We start from the raw sequence: 21,960 nt of genomic DNA, 5'->3' as shown, positions 1-21,960 counted from the left end.
GATAAGTGGGACAAAATAGATGTCGAGGCACTTTCTGTTTTCTGCGATTATCTTATTCCACCTATTATTTAAAAACAATCAAACATAAATCCGCCATAATGTTTAACCTCGCTGAAACCGCGTTACTGCTGAATATTCTGTATCCGAGTCCATCAGTTGCCCGTTTGACTGCAGAAACTTTCGACACAAAATAAAACCGTTGAAAAGATTTGTTGAGATTCCACATTGCTGGCTGGATGCTGCCTTGAAGGACATGGTTTTGATTGTAGGAAAACTACCAATAAAAAGCACACAAGTGGTTCCAGTTAAGAGCTGTTCGCTTGGATGTGGCTTAACCCCAATGAAAGGACATGATTTAATTACTCTGCAGCTTTAATGCGCCTGATGTTTCTTTAGAAAGCACAGTGTATAATCTTTTTTGAACCAACTGTGATTCATCTTTGAGAAAAAGGGGAAAAAAAAGCATGTTAAAGAAGGAACGTTTCCACCACCAACGATTAAGCAATGGAAAGGGAGTAATTGAAATGATCTCCTCGTATTAAATGAATGCTTTACACACTGACAGTGGAGATGAAGTTTGTGAGGAGCATAATTCATTTGCACTCTTGAGCTCCTCTTTAAACACTGTGTCTGGGTTCAGGGAGAAGCATGAGATGATAGCTGGTTTCTTTCTTTATATTTCCTACTGGATCAGTAAGGTTCCCGATCTTTTTGGCTTTTTTAAAATTTGAAGCAAGTCTATGTGGGCTTCTTTATCACAGAGTTCACATGGTATTATATCTCTTGTATCTTGTTAACATTTAAAAATTTGAGGAGACACAATTTTGAAGGAAAAACAAAGAAAAAAGCAAGGAAAAAGTGGAGAAATTGTGTATGTCTTTTTGATGGGACATCTTGTGGAAGTCCTAATAACCAGCCTAGTCTAATACAACAGAATGTAGATTTTTTTTAGTGCTCCTGGTTTAATATAAACATACATCATCCTGTATACTTCTATCCACTACTTATACTGTTTATACTGCACTATTTATCTCTACATGTATATTTATCTATTTTATATTGTATCCATATAACTATATATTCAAATATTAGTTTGTTCTCTGTCCATGCTGTTAATTCTGTTTATACTTTAACATACTGTATATTCTGTACTGTAAATGATGCACTTTACTGCTGCTTTTGAACTTCTGATTAGATGTCAATTGCATTTCTTAGTACTTGTGCTCTGTGCAGTGACAATAAAGTTGAATATGATCTAATCTAAATCACAAAACCAGACAAAGACAACACAAATAGGACATGAAACAATACAAACAGGACAAAAAATTACATACTAGATAGAAAACAATACATGAATTAACACAAATTAGACAAAACAATTACAAACATGAGACACAAAACAGTACAAAACGAGATACAGAACAACAATAACCAGACACAAAACAGCACAAATAGGACACAAAACGACACTAACGAGACATAAAACGACAAAATACAGACACAAAACAACACAAATGAGACAAAAAACTACAAAAAACAGACACGAAATAACACAAATGAGACATAAAATGACATAATACGACATAAAACATCACAGTGATGTAAAAAATAAAAACACACAAAACAACACAAATTAGACCTAAAACAACAAAAATAGACACAAAACAACAAAAATGAGACATAAAAGGACAAAAAACAGACACAAAACAACTCAAAATGACAGAAATAAAAAACTGTCACAAAACAATACAAGCGAGACTTAAAACAACAAAATACAGGCACAATACAACACGAAAAGATGCAAAAATAAAAAAAACATACAAAACAACACAAATGGGACTAAAACAACAAAAAAACAGACACAAAACAGCACAAAAAGGACATGAAACAACACAAATTAGACAAAACTACAAAAATGGGACAAAACTGCAAAACAAGATACAAAACAACACAAAATGTCACAAACTAGACACAAGATGACAAAGAACAGACACAAAACAACACAAATGAGACATAAAATCACAAAAGATAGACTCAAAAATACAAAAAAAGAATTTTTTTTAAAGTAATTTTGTTTTAACCTTGCAATGACAATAAAGCTTCTTAATCTTAATCTCACAAACAACATAAATAAGACACAAAACAACACAAATGAGACATAAAATCACAAAAAATAGACTCAAAAATAAAAATAAGACTTTTTTTAACGCAATTTCGTTGTAACCTTGCAATGACAATAAAGCTTCTTAATCTAAATCTTACAAACAACATAAATAGGACACAAAACAACACAAATAGGACACAAAACAACACAATGGCACGAATCGGACACAAAAATGCAAAACACAGTTCCAAAATAATACAAAAAAATGACACAAAATGACACAAATGAGTCACAGTATGACAGCTAATGTTGCAGTGACAACACAATATAAATACAGTGTATAAATGATAAGTCTAGTTACAGTATTAAACCATAAACCTCATATTAGTGTAGAGAGTCTGTTATCAGTTATACACTAAATAACTGATTAAGCATATCACAACAGTAACACTGTAGAAATACAATCAAACACAGTGTCCTCCTAATGTTTTCTGACTCTACAAACAGTCAGGTATGTGCTGCTCCGCTAACTTCACCAACATGCAAACATCTTTTCACCAAACATGTTCGTTGTCTGTTGTGTCACACTGCATATGTGAGAAGTTTCACCTCATGGGGTCATGGCAGCGATGCATCTTTTTTGTTTTCTGTGTGGGCTGCTTATCGCTTCTGTCTGCTCGCATTTCCTTTTTTGGCCTTTCCTCCTAACAGTTAATGTCTGATGTCACAGGCGACACTCAATTAGACTTTTGAGATTAAAACAAAGATGAGAAAGGATGCGAGGGGGCGTGTGTGTGTGTGTGTGTGTGTGTGTGTGCGTGTGTGTGTGTGTGTGTGTGTGTGTGTGTGTGCGTGTGTGTGTGTGTGTGTGTGTGTGTGGGTTACAACACTGATAAGGAGGGTGGTGTGAACTTAAAATACGACTCTGATCTGACAAGAATAATCAAACCACTAGTAGAAAAAAAAAGTGTGTGTGTGTGTGTGAGAGAGAGAGCGTGAGGCAGATATTAAAGGTTTGTAGGTCAGAGCCCCTTGAAAGTATTTCAAGAGCCTGCAACAGAAAGAGTGTGTTCATCTCTGGATTTCAGTTGTGTATCAGCTCTGGCTGACTGTAGCCGATCGCCTCAGGTGAACCTGTGAACCCATGTGATGAATGTGTGTATCTATCGACGCAGATATTCATGGGAACTGTGTTAAGATCAGAGCGAGGCGAGGCTCACGAGGCGATGTGGCCCACGCTGCAGAGGTGCTGTCTCTCTGGAAAAACAGCTGTCTATATTTAATCAAGGCGAATAAACAAGGAGTTTAAACAACTCATTTATAATTTAGATTTGCATACATTAAAACTGCTCATTTTAATCTTTTTATTAATATGCATCGACGATATTGTATAAATATGCAGCTTTATGCAAATATCGGGCCCATTTTCTGTTTGTATTTAATTCTGTTTCCCAGCTGTGGATCATCATTTTCATTCAAGGCAACCGCCTCAGATTAAGTCAAATATTAAGTCACAGCATGGGAGTGTATAAATATTTCTCAATTAAAACTCTGAAGACCAGCTATGCTACTGTATCAGCATTAAAAATGCATTGGCATTGGGAGGAAAATAGGGGAAGGCAAGTTATGAGTTTGATAAGACATCAGAACTTCAAGTCTACATCTTTGAACTGTGTTTTTTTTCTTCTTCTTTCCCTCCTCCAACCAAGTAGTTGCAATAGCTAGCACTTTTTTTTCGCTGTTTTGGAGACTGTTACAAAATCTGGGGGATGTAAGGACCAGCCAAAAACATGCTGTGCCTCCGTTGCCGTGCCTTCTGATGTTTTTCACAGAATGTCCTACATTTTTGCTGCTTCTTGCTGGAGCTGCCGCTTTTCTGTCGATGCAAATGAGCAGTTTTGTTCCAAAATGTGAAAACTACCAACTGAACAATGTGACAACAGCTGCCACAAAAGGGCTGCTGAGATAGGAGTAAAACTCACAGTGCATAATTATCAGAGTTATTAACTAACTTGAGGATGATGATACCCTGGAAGCACAATAAAATGCAAAAACACTTGTATCTTTGACATTTTACGCAATAAAGATGCAGTTATGCTTTTTGTGGCTGAGCAATATGGCAGTTTGAAAGTACTGAAATATGTTCTTTAATTGAGAAAATGTCAACTTTTAAGTGCTGTGTTTTTGACATTTTACATGTTTTTTCTGAACCAATCACAGGAAAGAGGAGGCGGGTTTTCAGGAAACGTAGGCAGCTGATTGCGCCTCCTGTTTCCAGCATTAACCCAGAAAAAAAGAAAAAAATGAGCAAAAAAATTAAAATAAAACCAAAAAATTATATATATATTATATATATTATATCTATTATATCTATTATATATAATATATATAATATTATATATATTATATATTATATATATATATATATATATATATATATATATATATATATATATATATATATATATATATATATATAAACCCAAATATAGAAAAAAAATTGCAAAAATAATATATATAAATAATAGAAAACAATATTATAGTTTATATTTTATATATATATTTTTGCAACAGTGGGTTTTACAGGGTTAAAACCAGCAAAACCAGTCCAGTTTTTGTTAAAACATAATATATTTTGAGGCTGCATTTTGTGTCAGCGTCAATTTTGAAACGCTGCATGTTGTCAGCAGCTGAAGATGCAATTATAAATTTAAATTTAAAAGCATATCAGCCCACATGTTCTTAGATCACGTTTCTTTCTTGATGTATTTAATATTTAATGCCTGCATGCTGATAATATTCTGCAGTCAAAGTGTGATTCCAGAATGTAAAAGCACTCGGGGTGAATTACGTGAAGTTTTTTTTGTTGGACTTTTTCTTTAATTTGTTCATTTTTATAGGAACCATCATGAACCAAAACCACACAACAAAGATTTTATAGACTGAATAAATCTCACCAACTGAGGCTGCATTCGGTGGGAACCCAGTAGAGAAAAGTCTTTCCTACACAGCTGACTATCTTGTAACTTTATTTGACATTAAAAAACCTTGCTAAATGTGTATTCATGTGGCCAAAGCAACAGATTGTGTGGCGAAGCATGCAAGGAAACTGCATTTATGGAAGAATTTGCAGGAGAAAATCCTTTCCACACACTTGAAGACAAAACTAAGTTTTAGCTCGTCAAAGTGATCTTGGAGATAAATTTGGTTTTAGACTAAAAAAAAAGCTCAGATTCGGTGTACACTTTGCTTTAGGATTATAGATGAGCTCCACAGTAATGAGTTAGTGATTATCATTTCAATATTGTAAATAGGAAATTAAATCTGAGTAGAATGAAATGAACAAAAAAAACACCACGAGCTGCAGCTACATTGAGACATAAACAACAGTGGAGGAAGTATTCAATATTTTTTCAGCCTTTATTTGACAGAGACACTGAAGAGAAGTGGTCTGATCACTCTCAGGTCCTGTATTTCTGTGAATGTAACACTATCACTCTATAAACATACTCCATTAAAAATAAAAATCCTGCATTTAAAATGACTACACAGTAAGTAGCATTGCCGCCGTTTACTTAAAGTGAAAGTATTCAGTGCAGAATGATGAGTACACTGAGTGGATTAAAGGGTAATCTGTGGTCAGATGACCTCCTGACCCCCATAATTCCTTTCTCCTGGACCAAAACATACAGTCAGTTTTCATTTCAGGTCTTTCCCTGGTTTATAGCAGTTTTGCTAATCTTTAAATAGCACTGAAATCACGTTACTGGTTCGAGGAAATAAAAAAGAAAAGTGGTTCTGAGGTATGTTGATGACAAAGTCAGTCTGTAATATATTATAAAGACATACATACACACACTTTGAGAATCATAGGAACTTTACGTCTTTAGTTTGTTTTTGTTTTTTTTTTGTATAATGTATGCGAGTAGACCAGTAGGACTTTTTTTTAAAGTATTCCTGCTGATTGGTGATTTGTCATTATTTAGTGTCATGAATTCAAACATCAGTGGTCATAAAGTATTAAAAAATTTTAACTTTTGTACTTAAGCTGATCAATTCAATTAATCAGCAATAATCAGTTTTAAAAAATCTAAAATAATTTCTGATCAGATGTGTCATCTAGCATACAAATATACAGTTAAAGTGAGAGCAAGATCTTTTTAAATAAAGTTACAGTTGCATAAGAAGCAAGTTTGAATGGATCAAAATGATTCAAGATGCCTCTTCAAGATTTTATTAATCCCCAGAGGGAAATTCTGTTGTTACAGCAGCTGGATATTCAACAAGGGGGTTAAACAAGACAACACAGAATATTAGGGTCAGGTATAAAGTGAAGGGAGCAAAAAATAAAATAAAATGAGATAAGAATATGTAAAATATAGAAAGAAAAAAATTAACAAAATATACAAGAATATACAAGAGTGATGCATACATACATGTACATATATACATATATGTTCTTTTTTATGGTAAATATAGGCATTGCTTCTAAAGGTGGCATCATATCCCAGTTTATCTATTTTTTTAATTTTAATTTTATTTTTTAGATGATTGCAGATGCAAGTTTTGTTGTTGTAATTAGTCCAGATGTTATTCAATTTTAATTTTATATTGTCTTTTTTGTGCAAATTAAGAAAACATCACATTTTATAGTTTCGTGTGGCTTTTTATGCTTAAAATTTTAATCTCCTAAGACCTGAGCTTTTGTTGGGCTTGCATTTTAGATTTATTCTAGTTATTTGGGATAAGGAGTATTAGTTTTATTATTAGTTTTATTATTAACAATAGGCTCTTTTTTTAACCCTCGTGTCGTCCTGCGGGTCAAAATTGACCCGTTTTAAAGTTTGAAAATGTGGAAAAAAAAAAATAAATTTAACAGTGAAACTTCTGATGTCCACATTTTCAACATTTTTAGGAAGTCTTTGAACATTTTTTGGTGGAAAAAAAGAAATGTTAAAAATGGTTCTGAAGAACATTCAGAAACAAATATTACAAGTTTTACTGATATATATGTAATCACTTTATGTCACTTTATTATATGTAATCACTATACTGTAATCACTAGGATTTTTTGGAAGATTTTTACTAATTTTTTGAAAATATTTACAAGCATTTTCTTGCCAAATTTGGGGATTTTTTTTTTTTAAATTAAGGGAAACTTTTAAGGAATTATTGTTTTCTTCCTGAAGGTTTTGCAAGTTTTCAGAAATTTGGGGAATTTTTTTCTGAATTATTGGATTTTTTTCAGACAAGGGAACAATATTTTATGGTGCCCGTAAATGAGGACAACAGGAGGGTTAAAGTAGCTCCTTCTATCAGACACATTTGAGGGGTGAAAGTAAAAACATGACATCAGATGGCTACATTCCACCACTGCTGCCGGAAATGAATAAAAAGCTGCAGCTGCGCACTAAAGTTCTCCACTTTAATGTAATCACCGGTGTGAACCTCAGACCTGGAGCTGTGGGGGCAGCTCCTGGAGGGAGGGGGGGGGACCGTGACCGCCGTGAATCCGCCCCTGGAAGTCATGAATACAGCCTGTTGATCCGGGCTCCGGGAGGTGATGTCTCTTTAAGAGGCTCAGCCCTCTGCAGAAACAATCGTACAACCCCCCAACAAGTCATCGGACCTGTCAATCAGCCGCTCGGCACCCTTTGATGTCGGGACTCCTCGCCTTGTCTTGGGCTCAAATGAGCTGTTTGCTGTTGTAGGGAAACATTAGTCTTCTACCGACTCCACCAGCCGGGGGACGCCACATCTCAACTTTTTTTTTTCTTTCTTTTACGCATGTGGTGGGGCTTTTTCTGCACTTTGGAGGCGCCCCAGACTGAGGAGATTTAACGCAGAAGTCCCTCTACTTTTATTTTTCTTTTCTTATCATTAATTTTCTTTTTGAAAAACGACACAAACAAATATAAAAAGCGTAGCGTACCATCGCAGGGGGTGGAAGTAGACAACATGCCTCAGCTCAGCAGCGGCGGCGGGGACGACCTGGGAGCGAATGATGAGATGATCTCGTTCAAAGACGAAGGAGAGCAGGAGGAGAAAATCCAAGAGAACGCGTTCACGGAGAGAGACCTGGCCGACCTCAAGTCCTCTCTGGTGAACGAATCGGAAATAAATCAAAGTCCGAACGCGGCGGTAGGTGGCCGACAGACGGTGTGTGTGTTTGGGCTGAAAGTGTGCGTGACAGCTTGGGTTATTTTACGCGCTGCTGACAAGCGTTGAATGAAACCAAAAAAATAAAAAAAAATCCCGGGATGAATCGCCTCCAGGGTTCCAGTAGTAAAACAAAACAAAGCTCTCATTCAGGGATATCAGAAGTGCATTTAAACGCATTATGAAGTACGATAAGGTCGCTGTAAACTCTCTCCATGCAACACTTGCCGTGCGCTTTTTCTTGTTTTTTTTCCCCTTCACTCACTCGGTGTTTTGTTCCAGGCGGTCAGACGGGGACAGCAGTCCGAGCAGAGGGGCTTCCCAGACAAACACCGGGAGCATCTGGACGGTGGTAAGGAGAAAAAACTGCACAAACATGCACTAGATCATCCCAAACTGGCCAACCGTGGCAACGTTAGGAGTGTTTTTGGCCACAGACTTGAGACATGTGCTGCTGTTAGAGTTGTTCTCAGGTGTCCACTTGCAAAAGATGTCCTCAGTTTTCTGCTGATCTCCCACTTTTTGCTGTTTCTGCTCCACATTAGCACAGATCAAGAGAGATGCGAGCAGAGCTGACCTCCACTAACAGGATTTTGGCCTTAAAAACACTCATTAGTGTTGGATAAATGCTCTCAAGTCGTGCAAATCAGCTTCTATGACACATTTTCTTCATCTGATAGTGATATCTGAAGCATATGAGTGTGTCTTAGCAGATTTTAGAGTTTGAGGCTTTTTTTGCCCTAAAACCGAGGTGTCACTCAGGGGCTTGTGATCTTTCTTCATGCAAAATCCTAATCAAATCTAGATTTTGCAGTTTTAAATGAGGGTCTTTGAGAAAAAGCGAAACCCGCAAAGACGACGCTGCTTGGGGTACTTCATATTCTGACCAAGTTTTGTCACTTTTTGTCGAGTGAGGCTGGTTTGTGTGTCTTGTTTGAGAGCGAGCAGGTATGAATGTAGGTGTAGCTGACCCGCAGAGAGGCCTCTGATGCTTATTATGGGTGGTGGTGACAAATGAATTAACACAAAGGCTACAGGAGTTCACGCCTCTGAGTTTAGGTGGCGGTTACAACGCTTTTGTCTCTTGTGTCTGCGCTCATACGAGGATGTAACGTAGTAATAGGTGGCCTGCTTTGCATGCACGTTTATTTTGGATGTCTGGTGTCTCTTATTGGTTTGAGCTAAACCTTTTAGCAGCACAGTGGGAGTAAGTACAGATTTTAGTTGCTCAACTGATCAACAGCAGCCATCAAAAAGTTTTCAATCATGATAATCAAGCATCAAAATCAAAGAATTTGGTTGGAGAATTCTACAAACTGGCATCTCAAATGATCCCGTTCCAGCAGCTTTTATTAACTTTCTAACTCTTGTTTTTCATGTCAGTGTCGAAGCAACAAGATGGAGGCATGTACAAGTCGCCGGCTTATCCAGGGTACCCGTTCCTGATGCTGCCAGACCCGTATCTCCCCAACAGCTCGGTTTCTCCATCCGTAAGTCTCTCGTTTTAAATCCTCCTGCTGGCCTCAGTGCACCGTGATGGTTTCTTGTGTCACCCACTTCCTAGTTTGGACTCTGGTGCAAGTTTTTGCACTGATTTGTATTCTTTAACACACTCCGAACACATGTTGCTGGGCTTCTATTTGATGCACTTTTAATAAAATTCAGTATTTGTGGTGATGCTCTGGTGATAGTACCTGAATACTGCTGAGGAATAACAGAAACACCACTGATGGATGGGATGTTTGGAGCCTGGTAGGCCACTAGCTGGTGATTTTTTCCATTTTTCTTAAGCAAATGCATGGTTGGTAGCCAGAATTCAATAGTAAGACACCTTTTCTTGGTATTTCTGTTTATTTCTCATCATCTCTAATATTTTTTTTTGTGCGTGTTGTGTTGAAAATTAGCACACATGCACTCAAATCACTCTCAAATGGAAGTGATCAGCAGTACCAGGGCATCTGTGAGACATTTTAATGTTATTATACAGAATTTTTCATGGCTCTTTTTTAATTAAGGTGGTTTGAAATAGCCTCAGATTTATCAAATATTGATTTTACTCTGGCTTGTTCAGAGATAGCTACATGTGAAAGCGATTCGTACTGATTACATAACATCTGCATCTGTCAATTAGGCTGGAGAAGCAGTATATTTTAGTGTTGTGCCTGTAGTGAAGGTTGATCAGGGTTCACAAGAGGCGAACAGAGGCTCCGTCAGATGACAGATGACTGTCGCGTCGCTTCAAATCAGTCTCAAACTTAACATGTGCTCTGATTTGGCTTTGAACTGCGTTGTTTCGCCCCTAACTGCCTTATAAAATAAAGCTGTATTTAAAACAGAGCGAAATGAAATCAAAGTGCCGCGGCTTCGTGAGCCAAAGCAGGAAAAGAAAAGAGCCTGTTTTTTGTTTACGCCTTTGCCGAAGTTGGAATATGATTGATGTCGTCATCGCCGAGCATTTCACATGACGTTTGCCATCTGTTTTTGAATGACAAGAGGTTTGTTGCAGCCTTAATGGCAGCTGAGAGTGTTAAACCGCTAAAACAAACATCAGAAAGAATTGTGGAAAGATTTCAAGTATGCAGTATCACTCATCCAGCCAGACAGCCCTGAAAAAATCATCATAAAATCCCTTCAAGTCAGCCATAAGAACCAATATCCATGGATAGGCTGACTAATTGCACCAAACATGAGCAGTTGTGGCTAATTCATTTTTCACGTGCTGTGTAATCCTGTTGCCTGAATTAACCCCCTGCTCTAGCAGACAAGACGTTGCTAAACAGCATAGATGCCTGTTTGTCAGATCGCATGCACTGTAGGCTGATTTATTGTGAGGCACAGCGGATTAAGAATCTGCTGTATCACAAAATCAGCCTCTGTGGCCTGAAAATGTGGTTTCACTAATGACACCTTGAGGTTAGACCCAGCAGACGGTTATTGGAGGTCTGTTGAAGGGTCAAAAGAAGCTGACAGATCATCTCTCAGTAAAATAAATCCTTTAAAATACCTCCATCTCCTCATGTTAAAACTAGCTATAGCCTATGGAAAAATACATTATCATTCGAATGCTGTGAAAGTTATAGCTCCAGTTAAATCAAATGGTATCAAATGCAGCTTTAAATTACGCATATAAATACATATATATATAGGAGAGGATGGTGTTCTCACATTTGGTTCAGCTGCTAAATAATATATTTGTTTTCCCAAGACTTGGACTTAAAGCAGCCAGAGCTGCTCTTTGAAAAATCTAGATGCTGAAAAATGTCCAGGTAGTGAGTTTGGTCTTATTTTAAGAGAAAATCCTTGTTAATAGTTGCTCCACTTGTTTTTTTTTTTTTTTTTTTTTTGGTGGTTTTACGCATAAAGGTGCATTTGTTTACGAGAGAACTGGAGCTCGATTAGTTGTCGGCAACTATTTAAATAATCGATTAATCGGTTTGAGCAATTTTTTTAAAGGAATAAAGTTCTCTGATTCCAGCTGCTAAATTGTGAATGTTTTCTGATTTCTTTCCTTTTCAACGAGCGTAAACTGAAAGTCTTTGGGTTGTGGAGAAAACAAGACATCTAAAGACGTCATTTTGGGCTTTGGGAAATGCAGTTTTCACTGTTTTTAAAAAACAACTAATCGAGAAAATAACAGACCGATAGAAAGAAAATAATCCCTTGTTGCTCAGTTATTTTTTTTTTGTGGTTTTGCGCATAAGGGTGCATCTGTTTGTTAGAGAATTAGAGCTTTAGTCGTCGGCAGCTATTTTGATAATCGATTAATCAGATTGTGGAGTTTTTAAAGTTTCTAAAATCCTCCTCTGTGACGGTAAACCGACTATCTTTGGGTTGTGGACAAATCAAGAAATTTAAAGACATAATTTTGGGCTTTGAAAAACGCTGATCTGCAGTTTTCACCATTTTTTATTCCAACAAAAAAACAACTAATCGATTAATTGAGAAAGTAACAAAGGAAAATAGTCATTACTTGCTCCACTTAGTAGGTAAGTAGAGCTGCAACGATTAATCGATTAGTCGTCGGCAGCTATTTTCATAATCGATCAATCAGTTTGAGTCATTTTAAGAGAAAAAAAAATCCAAATATTGTGATGGAGCTCCTAAAATTGTTAATATTTTTTGCTTTCTTTCCTCCTCTATGACAGAAAACTGAATATCTTTGAGTTGTGGACGAAACAAGACATTTAAAGACGTCATTTTGGGCTTTTGGAAACACTATTTTGCATTTTTCAGCACACAGATTCATCAACAATGACATTAATTACTTGCAGCCGTAGAAAGAAGAACATGTGCATGGCAGCATCTTCTTGAGCAAATACTGAGATTGAGAACATAATTGAATGAACTACTAGCAGGAGAGGGAGTGAACTCATTGTTTCCTTAAACATCTTTACACTCGTCGTTGCACAACTCGGCACATCCGGCATCGACAAACGCAGCCGGCGAGTCTGAGTCGCTCATCAGTTTGTCTCTTCTTCTTCTTCTTTTTCTCATCCTCCAGCCCTGGAGTGTCGACCGCAGAAGCCTCTCAGAGTTTGTACTCGTTGAGGGTGGGATCGGTGGGGTTTGGTGGCGGCGGTGGAGGGGGGGCAGTTTGAGATAAAGAGCACTTTCTTTCCCTGTGTGTCTTGGAGACTCCACACAATGCTCACTTGTTGCCACTTCCCTTGTAATTAGCCCGCTGGTTGCGAGGCGGCAGCGGAGTATCAGGGCCCCGACTACCTGCCACTTGAAAGGGGCTCAGGGTGGTGGTTTTGGTGGATGGGAGGTGTGGGGAGGGGACGGCGGGGGGTGATGATTATGGATGGAAGGGATGGATCTGAAACTACAGGTCTGCGAGACTGACAGCAGAAAAAAAGGGGTTGTTTGGTGTTTTGGTGTTGATGTGGGACAAGGTGACACATGTTCCGGCTTTGTTTGTTGGCGTCAGAATGCTGTTGCGACTCTGCTCTGTGAGCCGTCTTCTATTTTATTTTCATGTCGTTTTCAACAAAAGTCAGTTAATCGTGTTGTTTTTGGAGCTCATGAGCAACACAAACCAAAAACCAACCAGCGTAACCGTGATGTAAAATGTGCCAAATTCAAAGAGATACGAGCAGATTTAGCAGAATTTTTGTTGATCTTTCTGCCAATAATCACCTTTTTTGGTCATTTTTTTGTTTAGTGATACAAACATGGTGTATCTTTCCCTGGCAGATGATTTCTAGTGGATATTTTATCAATAAATAGCAACTAATGAGTTTTACTGTATATCCTGGAGGTTGATTCATTTAGATTAATTCAGCAGGATTGTCTTTGGTGATGTGTTCAACCAGAATAGAGATTTTTATCCTGTTTGCAGCCAAAATAAATAGTTTAGTAGAATGTTAATCTGCAGCTACTTAATTAGTCAAATCATTTTTTAAATAAGGGAAATGCTGTTTTATCAGATTGATATAATTTTAAACTGAATATGTGTGGATTTTGGAAATTTGAAGCTGCTACTTCAGGATTTTTTTTTCCTCTATAGGCCAAGCAATAATGCTAGATTGATCAATTATCAACCTGGCTAATTATCTGAGTCAATATTCACTGTATCATTATTTTTGTATTCCCAATAAAACAAATGTTTTTAAAATTGTGCTACTGTGGCTCTGATGCAGTCAGATTTAACACTATGAGTGATATTCAGTCAGCACTGATGAATAAATGTTGAAAATTCTCTTTTAATTCAACATGAACATCTCAGCATGACAGTCGCTCCCTGGATTGTGTAGTGAAAAACTCTGTACATCAATCAATAATAAAAGCAATTATTAGTTGCAGTCCTCAATTATTTTATTATGTTTCCATCTCTTATTTTGGCGGAGTCTTCCGTCGTGCTCTTAACCTTTGCCAGCCAAGTTGAGCAAACAAGAGTTTCTGAAAACGTCTGCGTGTTCCCGTAAACTCGCTTTAAACTGTTGAACTCATTGTGAGAGCATCAGTCAGAAATTAATTGTATTATTTGTCTGTCTGTGTCTTTCCCTCCTCTCCCCTGAGTAAACTGTGTGGGTTTTATCTTTCATTGTGCAAGTCTAGTCCTGTTTTTTATGTGTGGTTGTTTATGCAGTTTTAAATATATTTTGTACAGCTGATGTTTGGTCTCACAGAAGAACCTGTCGGGGGTCAGAATGCATTTAATCGAACTAGAAGGAAGAAAATAAGAATCTCAGAGCTGCTGCTGTTCTGACAGATTAAGATGTTCTTCTCCAGCTGAACCAGAATGTCTGAAAACGGACGCGGATAAATCACAGCCCTTTGTACCCTTTATTTTGGTATTAATGTTCGAATCTTCTGTGAAAAAAAAAAAGCTTCTAATCTCTGATGAGAAGTCATTTTTTATGAAGTGCACTTGAGAGGCTACTGCAGAGTGCGTCCTCTCCTTATCCTATTCAGCGATAATTCCTCTATTACAGCATTTCATGGGACATTTGGCTGTTATTACATTAATGGAGATATCAGCCGAAGTGGCCAAAGAAGGAGATTTGTGGGATTGGGAGAGATATGACTAAACTCCCTCAGCTTGTTGTCTTTGGATAAAGCTTTATCTGGACTCTGTGTGTGTGTCTGTGTGTGTCTGTGTGTCTGTGTCTGTGTCTGTGTGTGTGTGTGTGTGTGTGTGTGTGTGTGTGTGTGTGTGTGTGTGTGTGTGTGTGTGTGTGTGTGTGTGTGCATGGTTGCTGTTTAAGTTCATTACACTAAGTAATTTGTATGTGTCTACGGTTTTGGCGTGTGTGTGTGTCTTCATCTGCGTGTTTTCTCCTCAAGTTTGTTGCCTCGGGCTTGTGTTTGTATCCAGGGTTCATGGTGTGCTTTGTGTGCTAATGTTTGCCGTATGGTGTGTGTGTGTGTGTGGATGCAGCATGTGTGTGAGATCTTTGCTAGCTGTGTGTATAATGCTGTGGATTACCAGCAGACAGTGTTTTTGAAGGGATCATGAGTCTTTGTCGTCTCCGGGAGTCAAACCCCAGCAGAGGGGAGACTGTCAGTAGAAATATCGGAGGGTTTTTTCTCTCTTCAGCATCCCGTCTTTCTCCTTTTGCCTTTTCCACCTACAAGCCTCTTCTTCTTGCCTGTGCTGTCTTCATTGTCAAGCATCTGTCTGCTCCAGTGTTTTCATCACTTTATGGGACTTGTGAGCTGCAGAAAGGGAAAAGCTCAAGAGTTAATTCAGAGTTTTAAGTACAAGAGCACCACATTCAACCTGGAGGAGCTTGATGTCAGGAAGAACCCAGCCTGCTGAAGTGTTTGTTGAGCCGGGAGTGCTGCTACGTAGCTGAATAGATACGTGTTAATCCATTATATTGATTTAAATTATCATAGCTCTGGACGCTGATGTTGATCAATGTTTGTTTGTGGTTCCTTCTGAAGTTTCCTAGAAAGTGGACGGAGAGTTAATAGAGCAGGATAAAAGAAATTTAATAGCTTTACATTCCACAAGTTTTAGTTTTCTGGTGCTTTCACTCTGTTTTAGTTTCCACTGATATCAGTTTAATATTAATTTCATGACTTTTTTTCAAAATAAACATTGTTCTTGAATGACTAAGAGCAGAGTTCCCCCTAAAATGTCTGATATTAGTGGGCAATACATACTTATTATTAACTGAGTAGGAGGTGGATTTTCTACTAAATGAAACCTTATTACCAACATATTGCCAACTATTCATCTAACCAAGTACTTGGTCAACAAAACATGCAGAAAATGAAGTCTGTATTTTAGTCAGAGTTCTCAGTTTTCTACCTCGACTCATGCTGCAGCAGCTTCACAATAAAAGCTTATCGGTGTTATCCTGGTGGAAGGCTTTTAATGCGAAGCGCTGCATTGATAACTACTTTGCTGGAGTGGACTTGAGCGTCGATAACACGACGAATGAGCACGGATTGGCAATAAGGTTCTAAAAGTAGAACAAGTCACTTTTCCCTGGGTGTTGATGGATTTGTTCTTGGAGGGTGACCTGCTTGCTAAAACAAAAACAAGCTGCACATTTTCTGACTTATGCATAAAGAATAAGTTTTGATTGTTAGTTATGTTTCAATAAACTAAGTATTTAGAATAGATTTATTCAATAACCACTAACAGTGATCTTCTTGGGAGTTCCCTGTCGCTGTTGTAAAGCCTAATCAATGCTGGACTTTTGGATTTTAAGGAGTAAGAAATTCTGCTATCAATATATCAATCAATGATGTTTACAGATGTTTTAGCGGTATAAAAGATCGAGTCAAAGTTTATTAATTTTCCAGTATCGTTTTTCAATAACTAGTTAACAACTTGCCACGATGGCACCGCTTGACTCTGCATCGTACTACATGTGCTGCAGACACTGTCGAGAGTATCATAAACAGTGGATTCAAAGCTGCTCTGTTGTACAAACTATGTGATGATGTTTCTAAATCATCCCAGACATCGTTTTCTGTGTTATGTTCTGCAAAAGAAAGTTGTCATATTGGAGAATCTCTGCACTGATCCCGATAAATCTGTGATAAAATCTGCAAACTGATGCATCAATCTAGTGCAGCTTTAACATGCTTCATTCCAAATGGATTTTGCTTCTGAAAGTCTGACGAAGACAATTAAGCGTCTTAATGTGATTTAAAGTTGAATGTTCCAACGCTTTCTGGGCCGACTGGCCTGGTCAGTCTGTTGTGTTTGCATTGAGAGACAGTTAAAGCTAATATCTGATATTTGGCTGCATGCAGTCAGAGAGGCTGTGAAACTCCCTGTGATGTGGAAGCTGTGGTCACACGAAGACGTCAGCAAGCTTCGAAGACAACACACAGCTCTCAAGCACTTTCCCGCTCGGCGTACCTGACTGTAAATGTCTCACTGTATTAACCAGTTTATTCGGGATAACTGTAAACGTTTGATTTAAATGCAGTTTGGCGACATCGCAGCAGCCGCTCAGTGGAATTTACGAGCCTGTGTCTGGCGGCTCGGTGTTGCACTGTTGTCGTCTCGTTTGGGGGAATTTCCTGCTCATTTGACATTTCATTTCACACGGCAAAATTGAAAATTGACAGGAAGAGTGCTGAGAGACAGTTGACATGTTTGGGAAAGGTAGGGGTGAAAGGACGTCATCTGTTCTTTTTGTTGTTTTGTTTTGAAAATTTTGAAGCATCTCAGCCTTCAAAATGTCCCTTCAAGGATTTCTGCGAAGCGAACTGCGAGGAGATATCAGTTTGATTAGAATTACTGGCTTGTTTCATTATGTGTTGTTTGAACCTTGTGTCTTCAAATAACTCCAAATTTTTCTTTTGTTTTAGTGCTAAAATGTTCACATTTAAGGAATTATCTTTATACAAAACATTAAGAAAAACCTGAAATTTCTTCCAGATCAGTGTTTCTAAAAAGGCACAAAACTTTTAGTAGCAGGTGTCTGAACTGAATGATATCGTATTTTACTTTATGATCAAAACGACAAAAGTCAGACAAAAAACCCCACAAAAAACAACAAAAACAAGACAAAATATTATACAAACAAAATAACCAAAAATGTGACAAATGACATGAAACAAAACAAAAAAAGATGAAAAAATTAGACAAAAAAGTTACAAAGCAACTATAAAAGGACATGACAAAAACTAGACAAAAAATTAGACAAATGACACAAACGAGATCAAAAATTACAAAAGTGAGAAAAAAACAACAAAAACGTAGACAACACAAGCGAGCCAAAAAAATGCAAAATGATACAAACGATACACAAAACAACGAATGAAGCAAAACACAAAATGACAAAAATAAGGCAAAAAAACACCAGCGAGACAAAAAGGAAACAAAAAACGCAGAAACATGAGACAAACGACAAAAGCCAGACAAAAAAAACAACAAAAACAAGACAAATATTACAAAAACTGAGACACAAAATGACAAAAAATGAGACAAACGACACAAAACAAAACAAAGAAGAGACAAAAAATGACAAAAGCGAGAAACAAAATGACCAAAAAATAGACAAACACTGCAAACGAGACCAAAAAAATGCAAACTGACAAAAATGCTACACAAAACAACGAATAAAGCAAAGCACAAAATGAGAAAAATAAGACAAAGAACACAAGTAAGACAAAAAGGAAGCACAAAACGACAAAAAAATGAGAGATGACAAGTCAAAAAACAACAAAAACAAGACAAAATATTACAAAAACGAGACACAAAATGACAAAAGAACAATCAGCAGTCTAGTATTTTACTTTTATGATGAAAACAACTTGTCATTGTCTTGGAATCATCTTAAATTTATAGTTTTACAAATTTACAATCTGCAGTTAATGTGATCTGTAATTTTTACACTTGGAGGGCTGGATCGGACCCTCTGGAGGGCTGGTTTTGGCCCACGGGCCACATGTTTGACACCCCTGTTGTATCCTCTCACAAATCAGCTGCTGCTGCTAACAAGCTCCCCTCCTTCCCCCTTTATCCCCTCCTTTTCCTCCTCCTCCTCATATCTTCCAAACAATACGAGGTCGATCCTCCCAAGATCAAGGGAATGGCATGTGTGTGTGCGAGTCTCTAGGATCTTGCCACTTCCTTGTTTCCCATTGTACTGTGGTGTTGACAGGGGGGTTGTTCAGCCTTCCTCTAGTCCCTCGGTAAACAATGGCAGCAACACAGGCTGAGGCCTCCCTAATCCCCCCTTCATGCAGACCCAGGGGCTGGGATGAGCGGCGCTGGGGCCTCCCTGCCTCTGACTGGCTTCGATAAGGACCCCGCGCTCTCGGATTTAAGAGGCCTGAAAGAAAAGCAGCTTTCACTAGAAGGCAGCGAGAGCCGGCAAGCTCGTATCTTGTCTTTTTTTAAGATCTTCTATCCTCAAATATAAATCAGCACTTGAGAATTTTACAGCTGCATTCATGCGACTTCTCACTTTTTTGAAGTATTTTAAAGCTGCTAATGTAGAAGTTTCCAATGTGATGCAGGATGAGGAACTGGCAAAGTCTTAATGTGGCATTGTTGTGATGTATGTAAGTGGCAGATTATGGTTGTACAAAGATTATTGAGTGAAATGCACTAGATTACACGACCGCAAATCTTCATTATTGCTCCAGCCAAACATGCATAAATCCCATTTTCTTTGTGTGGAAATCATGAGATTTTCCTCGTTCACACCACTGTTAGTAAGATGTTAGAAGTTATTGGGCCTTTAAAACATTTAAAATGCACTGCAGAACTAAGAACAAACATGATTTTATGTGCAGTTTTTGCATAGGTTTCCCATTGTCCTTGTTCTAGTTGTAAAGTTTCTCTTTTGGAGGGGAAGAATTCAGTGGTTTTAATCAACTGTTTGCTTGGTGAATAAAATATCAGAAATGGAGATAAAATGAACTTCCAAGAGGAGAGGTGACGTCGAGGATCTCAAAAATATTCTATTCAACATCCTAGAAAGCAAAAAAAAAAAAACTGCAAATATTCACAAATGAGGTGAATTTTTGCTCAAAAAATTTGATTTGACATCTGGTTTAAATGACAAAAGACACGAAAGGCCAATTCATCATATTTCTAGTAGATATAATTTACATTTAATTCCTGAAAATCCAAGTACTGCCTGCTTGTGCTTGTCACAGGTTGACATGTTCTCGCCGTTTCAGGTAAACCAAAGCTCCCCTCGCTGCTCCGAAGACAGAAACTATGAGCAAATGATCAAAAAGATGCGGACGAAGACGGACACATAGATTTAAAAAAGGGGGACGGTTTGAGAGGTAAAGACAGCGTTGCATGGGGAGTGGAAGGGGAGGAAGGGAGGAAGATTAAAATACAAATGACCATAAGAGCCTCCTCATCGCGCCGGCGGCTTTGAAGTAGTGGCCTGTGAAGGCACCTGAAGAGAAACTGTTTCAGAAGACTATTTCTAGAGGCGGAAATGTTTAAAAGAATATCAGGAGAAGAAAAACCCCTTTGGATGGCCCCGAGGTGTTTATACCTGTAATTATTCATCCACTTATATCTTTCCGGCGCTGAGGAGAGGTGGGCGGGCGGCGGTGGGGGGAAATGCTAGAGCAGTAAAAGACAGGTGTTGGCAAAGGAAGTGTGGGTTTGTTTGATTATTATGAAGTCAGTTTTTCCTTTTTTTAAAAATATACATTCGAACATGTTTATACAGATCTAATCGTTTGTGGCTCGGCTGCTTACGTCTCAGATTATGAAAGTAACTGTTACTGCAGTTAATAGGAAAAACTAATGAGAATAAGAGGTCTGATGAGTGGTAGCCTCATGTGGCGCTGTTAGAGCTGGTGTTTCTCTAAATGAGGACCACATTTCCCATAATTCCTCCCACGCTTCCTGTCGCCACAAGGTCAAACTTGAAGATTAGAGATTTCTTTTTGGGGGTTTTTTTCCATCTGCCTTTTGCATTTGCTGCCATTAGCCATTGAGACAAAGCTGCTGTGAAATAATCTCCCACTGCGCTTCAAAGCAGCATTTCCGATGTACTCGGATTCATGCACTTCAGGAAACATTCATGCAAGGATTGGATAATCTTGCTTTGTCAAACCTGAGGATTTGTGGACTCACAGCACAACAATAGCATCAGCTTTCTCATTTTCTTTTTTTGCACGTGATGAGAACGGAGGTTGAGTCACCTTTTTGTTTCATAATAAGCCTGCTCATTGTTCGAGAGAGTGTGAGAATGAGACTGGAAGGGAGAGAAAGTAGGACATTCATGCTTAAAAGTGTAGCTTATCTGTTTCTCTACTGCAAACTGGAGCCCCCTAAACGTGTACAGTTAAGTTTTAGCAGGATTTGAAAGGGGAGAGACCGAAACAGAGTGACTTGACAGGAGGTCAAGTATCGAAAAGCACCTCTTTGTTTGGGTCCTGCTGTTTGTGTCTTGGTGAGGTGTGTGTTTGTGTTGTGGGATGTTGCACTCAGGTGAGTCATTGGCCTGTGGAGTGAAACCACGCCGAAGTTTCTCCGGCGTCGCTGTTTACTGAGTGAGCTGTCCGGACCTCCCAGATGTGTGTTCTCAGCTCGTAGTTAATCAGTGACGCCGCTGTCTCTCCCTGCAACAGCAGTAGATATCAGAATAGTCCCACATGCCCACTTATTCATGCTGATCATTGAAAAATATGCAAGCACAGGTAGCTCTGTTAAATCACGGTGATATTAAAAGTTCTAGATTGTACCTGGAGAAGAATTAGAGAAGGTTTCAGTGCCGTTTCTTGATTCCTTGTAGCAAAGTTTTCATCTGTCTTTGTGTACTGTGTTATCTTAATGTCAAGGCTTTGGAAAAAAAAGTGTTTAAAATGTGTTTTAGTAGTTGTATTATGTCCAACTCAAGTAAAAACAAGTACACAACATAGAACATGAGTACGTGTATGCATGGTGCAAGCACATCCAAAAATAACATTTAAGTGCAGAATTAGGAAGCTTCCTGCAGTTAAATCACATCTATTGGAAGCTATTAATATTCTATATAAACCTTATGATTGTCTGCTAACATCAAAGTAGCAAATGAAGACATGTTTCAGACGAACAGACATGATTTCAGCAGCTTTTGCTTTAAATTCTCAGTCACATACTATACCTATTTTAATCAGAATCAGTAAAATAACATTGCTAACTGATTAATAAGAGCGACACAGTCTTTTCTGTTTGGACCGTCAGCAGCTCCCCACAACAAGCATGTCTCCACTCTGCTGAACTGGATATTTAAAGAGCCACAGGTTTGTAGGTTAGTGGG

At 38.1% G+C, this 21,960-nt stretch overlaps 1 protein-coding gene across 7 annotated transcripts in view; it reads left to right on the top strand.

The window, feature by feature from the left end:
* Nucleotides 1-7,704: 7,704 nt before the first annotated feature.
* The window catches only part of tcf7 (transcription factor 7), a 117,586-nt gene continuing 103,330 nt past the window's right edge, over nt 7,705-21,960 (top strand). For 2 of the 7 annotated variants that reach the window (XM_055017316.1, XM_055017317.1), the window contains exons 1-3: nt 7,710-8,245; nt 8,546-8,615; nt 9,647-9,753. In XM_055017316.1, coding sequence (XP_054873291.1) covers nt 8,063-8,245; nt 8,546-8,615; nt 9,647-9,753 — 360 coding nt within the window. In that variant the 5' untranslated portion in view covers nt 7,710-8,062. Of the gene's footprint in view, nt 8,246-8,545; nt 8,616-9,646; nt 9,754-21,960 lie in introns of all 7 variants that reach the window. The other 5 variants (XM_055017311.1, XM_055017312.1, XM_055017315.1 and 2 more) reach the window with 5 other exon arrangements.

The sequence above is a fragment of the Amphiprion ocellaris genome, chromosome 14, assembly GCF_022539595.1.
Source record: "Amphiprion ocellaris isolate individual 3 ecotype Okinawa chromosome 14, ASM2253959v1, whole genome shotgun sequence".
NCBI classification, from domain to species: domain Eukaryota; kingdom Metazoa; phylum Chordata; class Actinopteri; family Pomacentridae; genus Amphiprion; species Amphiprion ocellaris.
Note: the sequence above shows the minus strand (reverse complement) of the source record. Positions and strands in the feature narration are given on the sequence as shown.